The following is an 8852-nucleotide window of genomic DNA, read 5'->3' on the forward strand; positions in this document are numbered from 1 at the left end:
GTACTAAAAATACAAAAAATTAGCCAGGTGAGGTGACACGCACCTGTAGTCCTAGCTACTCAGGAGGCTGAGGCAGGAGAATCGCTTGAACCCGGGAGGCAGAGGTGGCAGTGAGCCAAGATCGCACCACTGCACTCCAGCCTGGGCAACAGAGTGAGACTCCATCTAAAACAAACAAACAAAAAAATCCAAATATTTGGGACTGAATTATCCCAATTATTAGCTACCTAAAGGGATGGGAGAAAAGAAACAATCTGGCCCTTACCTGGTTCCTTCATTTAGGTACCAAACCAGCTGGATAAGCAAGGCTAGAGAATGGGATGGGGACTCCAAAACTGGGCTATTTGAATTTTCATTGAGAAAAGGAAGAGACTAGATCAAGAAAGCCTCAATGTCTAAGACAAGAGGCAGAGCCAACCTTTGCCCCCCGTGCCCAGACCTGGGAAAGCTGGCTACGGGCAGGATGGAGCTGGAAGCTGCGGATGTCTCCGGGGATGAGGGGATGGGAAGGGGGTGAGGTGGCCAGTGGTGTGCCAGAGAGTAAATGGAACCCAAGGCTTTTTTACCTGTGGGCATCTTTTGCCTGCTGATGTGCTGCAGGTCGTGGCCCTCCGTGGCTCCCACATCCAGCTTGCCAGGCTCTACAGTAGCGGATTCTGATTTTGGAGCAGCCACAGCCTCATAAAAATCAGATTCATCACTGGATGCTGACTTCCCCCTGTGCCAGCCACAGCTGGAACTGACTTTGGGGCACACACAAGAGGTCAGTATATTTCCCATGGGATCTTGACACGCCTGTCCACTCCTGCCTGAGCCTTCGATGAAACTGAAATGGTGTTGCCCTAGCAGCCACGCTACTGAGGCTGGCAAAGCACTTGTAGAAACAGCCTGACCCCAGGCAGATCTGGGGCCTCAGCCCTTACCCTGCCGCCACCTGCTACCTTCTCCGAAAGATAAATGAACACAAGCACCGACACGCAGAAAACTGCTGGGACACAGCACAGTCGGAGCTCCTCCCCCTCCTCCTCCTAGCTACCGACTGAGGGCTGCTGGCCCTGGCTGATGCCTATAACCCACAAAGCTTCCTATGTCACCTGGCTACCAGGAAACAGCCAGACCAGGCTAGTGACTCACAATGTCCAGCCCCACAGCCCCACCCAAGGCCTCACAATGCCCATCTCTGCTGCTGCCCACCTTGTGGCCACCCAGGCCCTCTGTGCTGACTGCACTAATCAGGCTTTTATTCACCCTGGGCTGCCTGAGCTTTCCAGTCCTGAGAAAAGTGCAGGGGTTTGTTATTGGAAGTCACCCTTGGCAAGAAACTCAATAGAAAACCCTGGTACAGCCGGGCACGGTGGCTCATGCCTGTAATCCTAGCACTTTGGGAGGCTGAGGGGGGTGGATCACCCGAGGTTAGGAATTCGAGACCAGCCTGGCCAACATGGTGAAATCCCACCTCTACTAAAAATACAAAACATTAGCTCAGCGTGGTGGCGGGCACCTGCTATCCTAGCTACACGGGAGGCTGAGGCAGGATAACTGCTTGAATCCAGGAGGTGGAGGTTGCACAGCGAGCCAAGATTGCACCATTGCACTCCAGCCTGGGTGACAAGGGTGTCTCAGGAAAAAAAAAAAAAAAAATAGAAAGAAAACCTCAGTTACTAAAGTCATTTCCACCAGCATTTCTGTTTTTCAGAGTCTGACAGCTTTCATTTGCTCACCAAATGTAGTTATACACAAATTTTTGACTGCTTTTCTAACTAAATGCTTCTCTCCTGTCCTACAAGTGTTAGTTCTTGTCTGCCACTTGACCATAGCTATGCCCAGGGCCCTGGTCCCACTCTCAGTAGAGAGTTATGGCTGTGTATCCTGAATGAAAGCCTGGGACACATCACACTTTCCCCTCCTGGTCTATAAAATAGGGACTGAACACATCCTTCCCAGCTCTGTAATGCTAGGACCTACCAACTCCCTTTTCTACCTGTTTCTTCTTTCCATAGCAGGGGTATTCAGATATTTCTTTTATTTACTTATTTATTATCTTTTGAGATGGAGTGTCACTCAGCTGACCAGGCTAGAGTGCAGTGGCATGAGCTCGGCTCACTGCAACCTCCACCTCCCAGATTCAAGCGATTCTCCAGCACCAGCCTCCTGAGTATCTGGGACTACAGGCACACACCATCACATCTAGCTAATTTTTGTATTTTTAGTAGGGATGAGGGTTTCACCATGTTGGTCAGACTGGTCTTGAACGCCTGACCTCAGGTGATCCACCTGCCTCGGCCTCCCAAAGTGCTGGGATTACAGGCGTGAGCCACCACGCCCGGCCTCAGATATTTCTTTCACTAACAAATCATAAAGCATTAGTTTCTTATACAAAATTGAGAACCCCACAGTGGGGTACCACTGTCCTCATAGGATAAAGATGAATAGTCAACATCTGGCAAGCATTATGTGCCTGACAGTGTTGCAACTGTGGCATACTCATTTAACCCTCAGAAACAGTCCCATTGTACACATTTTACAGCATAAATCTAGATGGAAAAATCAAGTAACTTCCCCAAGGTCCCACGACTGCTCAGTGAGTTCAGGCAGATGAGCAAACAAAGGCTTAGAGTTCAGTTGTCTGAGGCTACGCTGCTGGACAGTGGATGAACCTGGAATACAAAGGCTCATTCACTGTCCAGCACTAGAGTTTAAGTAGGCTTTAAATTTTATTCTGGAAACATGAGAGTCACTGAACCACACAGAGGTGAGGAGTCTCTATCAGATGTGTTTGCAGTGAGGTCTCTCTGCAAATAGAGAAGGGCTGACGGAAGCAATGGAACCACTTGAGAGACATTATGTTGGGAGGCCAAGGTGGCTGGATCATTTGAGGTCAGGAGTTCGAGACCAGCCTGGCCAACATGGTGAAACCCCATTTCTATTAAAATTACAAAAATTAGCCAGGCGCAATGATGGGCGCCTGTAATCCCAGCTACTTGGGAGACTGAGGAAGGAGAATGGTTTAAACCTGGTGGGCAGAGTTTGCAATGAGCCGAGATAGTGCCACTGCACTCTAGCCTGGGCAACAGCGTGAAACTCCGTCTCAAAAAAAAGATAGTTTTAGACTCTTAAGTATTGCATTGAAATGGAGCTCTCTGGTAGAAAGTTGGACAGAAACCTCTGTAGGCTAAATCCATTCTGTGACATCACAACTCATGTTTTAAAAAATACACACACAAAGTCAAACCATTAAGGAAATATTCTAAAATTTACATATTAAAATATGAGAACTTTTTAGTTATTACTTTCTTAGAGCAACTTTGAATTTACAATTGTAGTGAATGAGGTGACATGTAAAATAAAGCTGTTATATAAAAACAACATTTAAATTTTATTGTCATCAGAGCATATAGAAGACAATTGAAGCCATGGGAATGGCAGGGATTGCTTTAAAAAGCTGTGCCTCATAAGAAAAGTTGGAAAGAAAGGAGACTTGAGGGCTGGGCGTGGTGGCTCATGCCTGTAATCCCAACACTTTGGGAGGCCTAAGTGGGAGGATCACTGGAGGTCCGGAGGAGTTCGAGACCAGCCTGGCCAACATGGCAAAACCCCATCTCTATTAAAAATACAAAAATAAGCCAGGCGTGGTGGTGGGCACCTGTAATCCCAGCTATTCAGGAGGCTGACGCAGGAGAATTGCTTGAACCTAGGAGATGGACGTTGCAGTGAGCCGAGATGGTGCCACTGCACTCCAGCCTGGGTGACAGAGCAAGACTCTGTCTAAAAAACAAAATAGAAAAGAAAGAAGACTTGGGGAATAGGGAGGTTTAAGTGGCATTAAGTAAAGCCTGCAAATGTGAGCAGTGAGAGTCAGGGTACCTGAGTGTTCATCAGAAACGGCTGATCGGGTGAGTCTCATCACAATGGAGATGGCGTCTGCTTCTCTTTTCTCTACTGGTCGTACCTAGCACAGTAGCTGGTCAACAGGGACTCAATACCTAATACCTCAATGAACACAGTAAAATTCTGCCAGTTCAAAATATGTCCATACCCACCAACTTCCCTCATGGAGTTTTACTTCTTTCACTTACTGTAATGTTTTGAAGTTCATCCCTCCTGTGGCCTGTATCCATAGTTTCTTTCCTTTGTATAACTGAGCAGCTCTCCACTGTACGCACAGACCACGTGGGTCTATCCATTCTCTAGCTGACGGGCACTTGGATTGTTTCCAGTTGTTGCCTGTAGTGAATGAGGTTGCTGAGAACATTTATGTATACATCTTTTTGAACACATGCTTTCATTTCTTCTAGATAAATTCCTAGGGCTGGAATTGCTAGGTCAAATGGCTAGTTTATGCTTAACTTCTTTTTTTGCCTTTCTTATTCGTAGAAAATATTATACTGATACATAATATTGGACATTTCTATGAGGCGCGTGTGCTGTTTGGTTCCGTGCATCCAATATGTCATCATCAAGTCAATGTATCTGGAGTATGGCCTTGAGTATTTATCATTTCTATGTGTTGAATATATTTGAAGTTCTCTCTTGTAGCTATTTTAAAATATACATTATTGCTAACCATAGCCACCCTACTCTGCTATCCAACATTAGAACACACTCCTTGCATCTAACTGTAAGTGTGTATTCATTGACCAACCTCTCTGCATTCCCTTTTCATACCCGGAGGAGAGGGGAAGGAGGGAAAGGAGCTGTGGGTGGCTGAATTAGGGCCCAGGGATGGTTGTGTCCCAGTCCCAGGACCTGTCCATGTGCTGTGTTGTGTGGCCACAGGGACTTCACAGATGTGAGGATGTGAAGGAGCCTGGGGTGGAAGATGATCCTGGGTTATCTGGGTGGGTCCAAGGTGGGGTCTTTACAAGGGGAAGAAGGAGGCAGGAGGGAGGGAGAAAGAGAGAGAGAGAGAGAGGAGTGGGAGAGAGATTTGAAGATGCTGAGCCCTGGCTTTGAAGTAGGAGGAGGGGGCCAGGAGCCCAGGGCATCCTCTAGAAGCTGGAAAAATCCTGGAAATGGATTCTCCACAGAGCCCTCAGGAGGAGCCTGGCCCGGCTGGCACCCTGATTTTAGCACTCTAGGATTCATTTTGGACGTCTGACTCCAGAGCAGGGAGAGAATCAATGTGCGATGTTTGAAGCCTCTGAATTAGGGGTCATTTGTGACAGCAGCAGCCACAGCAAAGTAAAACAGGAGTCATGGGACAGACTCCCTAGGATTCCCCGAGAGTCCCTCCCTGGCCCCACCCACAGAAACACAGGCCTGACCACTGCTGGTGCCCCCACCCCTCTAACACCCTGCTCAGCAGGAACCATGCAGGAGGGGCTGGGTGTGGCTGGGCCATGTTCTCTCCCATCACACCTTCTCAGAGAGCAGCTGGAGCCCCAGACCCAGGGAGCCTCCCAGAGAAATTCCCAACACAGGACCTGGTTTTCCACCTAAGGCTCAGGATCCAATGAAGACGTGTTTCCCAAAAATGATGCTTCCTCCAAAGATGGCCAGTGACTTTCTGTGCCAAGCATCTGAGAAAATCTCCATGTCCTAGGGCTGCCAGGCAGTCACCCATGCATATGTCGGAGCCCAAATCCCATCAATAGTGAGGCCGTGGGTAAAACACATCCCCACTTTTAATTATGAAGAGATGCCTGGCCTCGGCATTGAAAACACCAACTTCCTTCGAGCAAAGACTTGTTTAATCTCTTAGAAATGATGGAGCACACCAGCCCGAACAACATGGTGAAACCCTGTCTGTAAGAAAAATACAAAAATCAGCCTGGCATTGTGGCACGTACCTGTATTCCCAGCAACTCAGGAGGCGGAGGCAGGAGAACTGGTTGAACCTGGGAGGCGGAGGTTATGGTGAGCTGAGATCATGCCATTGCACGCCAGCCTAGGCAACAGAGCAAGACTCCATTTTAAAAAAAAAAGAAAGAACGGAGCATCAATTACCCTTCTTGCACTGGTTCCTGGGGAGCTCAGAGCCTATCTTTTGCAAGTGTCCTGAGCCTCTTGCAAGCCTTTCATGTGTTTCCTTCCTGGCTTCTTCCTATTTTTCTCACACCTCTGAACTTGCTGTCAGGTGAAAAATCAAGGTGGGCCCAAAATTTAAGAGCTTATGAATTTGGTGGTGTTGGAGTGTCCTGGACAGTCCAACCCTTGGGGGTGGGGTGTTGGGCAGAGAGGAAGGAGGGCATTCCAGGCCCCAGGACCAGAAAAAGAGGGACTGAAGGCCCAGAGTAGGATTTCCAGGCTGAGGAAAGACAGGCCGTGGGTGGGTAGAGGGTCCAGACCAGGACAGGGACAGAGGGTGTATCTAGGACAGAGGGTGTATCAGCCACAAATAGCTCCCTCCAGAAAACAGGCAGCGGGTTGGGGGTTGAGCTGTAAGGAGGAAGGGGAGGTGGCAGAGAATGGATGGACCGGTGTCCAGTGAGCCAACTCCTCCTATCCTGGCCTATTTCCCCAGGGGACACGCCTGGGAGCCTGTGATCCTCTCCTCCAGGCTGCTTTCCCACTGGTGCCAGGATTCCACTGAGAACCCAGGAGAAGCGTCAAATTATATGAGAGCTATGAAGAGAGGGGACAGGATTTCTGGTTGACCGTGAGGATATTTATTGAGGGTTTACTGGGTACAGGGAGAAGGGCTGGCTGGCTTGGGATGCAGAGAGACCCCTCCCCTGGGATCCTGCAGCTCCAGGCCCCTGTGGCTGGGGTGAGGGTTGGGAACCTACGAACATTCTGCAGGGTCCACTGTCTTCTCCACGGTGCTCCCTTCATGCGTGACCTGGCAGCTGTAGCTTCTGCGGGACCTCCACTGCTCGGGCATCAGGCTCAGGTAGCTGCTGGCTGTGTACTTCTTGCTCTGTTTGGAGGGTGTGGTCATCTCCACGCCCTGGGTGATGGGGGTACCATCCATCTTCCAGGTCACCGTTAAGATTCCCGGATAGAAGTCACTCATGAGACACACCAGCGTGGCCTTGTTGGCTTGGAGCTCCTCAAAGGATGGCAGGAACAGAGTGACCGAGGGGGTGGCCTTGGGCTGACCTGTGTGGACAGAGGAGGGGGTGAGAGACAGCAGAGGGAGAGTGGGGTGTGTGGAGCGCCTCTCTCTGTCTAAAGTCTGGGAGGGTTCACGGTGTGGTTGTCTGGCCCACCCAGGGCCTCTCCCTCCCTCTTCATTCCCTCCTTTCCACTGGAGCCCGCTGGAGAGCAGACAGCCCCGCACCTTGCTAGGGCCCTTCCCAAGTCACCTTGCCCAGTTGTCCTGGTCCAGTCATTTCCTCTGCAGCCTCAGTTTCCCCGTGTGTCCCCAGGGCAGGCTGTGCTCCCTCCTTCCCGGTTTCTGGAGTCTGAGTTTGGAATCTAGGGGTCTCCCCTACAGCCTACAAAACCGTCCTGGCAGGGTGTGCAGAGGCCCAAGCCTGGCATGGCCTGGAGCTTCCTGTCCCCAGGGACACCAGGCTGTGTCCCAACCTGGCCCACTCAGCTCTCCTGGTGAAGCACGGACTCCACCCAGACACACCCTGGGGCTCTGCTGTCACCCTGTCCCCACCAGCCCGACCACAGGACTCTTCACAACGGCTGGGTTCTTGGGGCTGCTCCCCTTGACTTTGGGGCACTGCAGCCCCCATGCCCACCCCAGCAGCCTCTGATGCTCCTGGACTTCACCTGGCGGCCCTGGAGTTCTCTGCACCCCTGTTTACTCCCCGCTAGTCACTTTCTAAGGTGCCCTTCCTCAAATGAAGGCGGGAGGTCAACCCGTGAAGAGAGACCGGGCCCCAGAGGTGACGGGGCTCCAGGGACAGATACATCTCTGCCCTAAGAGACCCTCTCCTTTCTTGTGACTGTCCTGGGAGGGCTGGGCTCTCCGACCTCACCCAGTCTCACCCATCTCTCTCTGTCCCCATATCCTCACGACCCAGCACAGGCCACAGAGCTGCAGCCTAAACCCAGAGCCCTCTCTGTGCCCTCCACTGGGACTCCCCTTGGGCTAACCCCTGTGTCCCCAGGCCCCCGTGTAGCCCTCCCAGGCTGGATGGGCTTCCACTTTCAGCCTAGACTCTGGGGTCCCAGTGACTGTCTCTAAGGCTACTGCAGGGCCCCTCATCAGAACCAGCCTCTGTCCTTCACTCAGACTTGTGCCCTGGGAGAGGGGAGAAGCCCTGACCCTGCCCAATTCCAACACAGGCCCCCAGGACCAGGCTGTGTCCCGCCGTTGGAACCTGAAGGCGGCTGCTCCCACTGTGGGAGCCCTTCCCGCCAGTTACCCTGAGACTAGCTCACTTCCCCCAGGCCCCATGGAGAAAGGTTCAATGCTTAAGGCTTGGAGGGCAGAGGGGAAGAAGCCCCAGAAAAAGAAAACAGATTTTTCCAGAGACAGGAGACGGTGGGACAGGCTGGGAAAGGTTGTGAGTCACGTATCTAAAACAGTGAGCTGGGTCCCGCTGCCAAACACATGCTTCCATGAATTATGCTTGGATCGAAACCCCGGGGCCAGCACCTGAGGCCAGTCCAGGAGCTGTGCTAGAGCAGGAACCTGCTGGGTGTGAGGGGCACAGGGCTGCAGTGTGTGGGCTGTGACCTAGGCACAGGGCATGGGGGTGGCCAGTATCCCAGTAGTATCTCTGTGCCTGTCCCTTCTCTGAGGCAGGTGCCACCCACAGCCTTGGAGTCACCTCAGCCTGTGTCCCACTCTCTGAAGCTGTTGGTGCTGATGGCAACACTGACCCAGTGGGTCCCAGCAACTCCCTGAGTGACACATCCACTCAGGCAGCTGTGCGGTGTGGCCCAGGAGTCCTGAGCTGGCTTGGACCTGCCCAGCCTCACTTGGCCTCTTTTCAAGGGCCTCTGAAATC

General features: G+C 51.6%; 1 gene segment (V, D, J or C); it reads right to left on the reverse strand.

Annotated features, from left to right (window-relative positions):
- Window positions 1-6585: 6585 nt before the first annotated feature.
- On the reverse strand, window positions 6586-8578 carry LOC113221845 (the record flags this gene model as incomplete). The annotated part of the segment is given in 2 exon segments: window positions 6586-7041; window positions 8419-8578. Coding segments are annotated over 2 exon segments (477 nt in total), but the record flags the coding sequence as incomplete, so codon positions are not given.
- Window positions 8579-8852: the final 274 nt, after the last annotated feature.

This window comes from Piliocolobus tephrosceles, unplaced genomic scaffold (genome assembly GCF_002776525.5).
Source record: "Piliocolobus tephrosceles isolate RC106 unplaced genomic scaffold, ASM277652v3 unscaffolded_27919, whole genome shotgun sequence".
Classification (NCBI taxonomy): Eukaryota; Metazoa; Chordata; class Mammalia; order Primates; family Cercopithecidae; genus Piliocolobus; species Piliocolobus tephrosceles.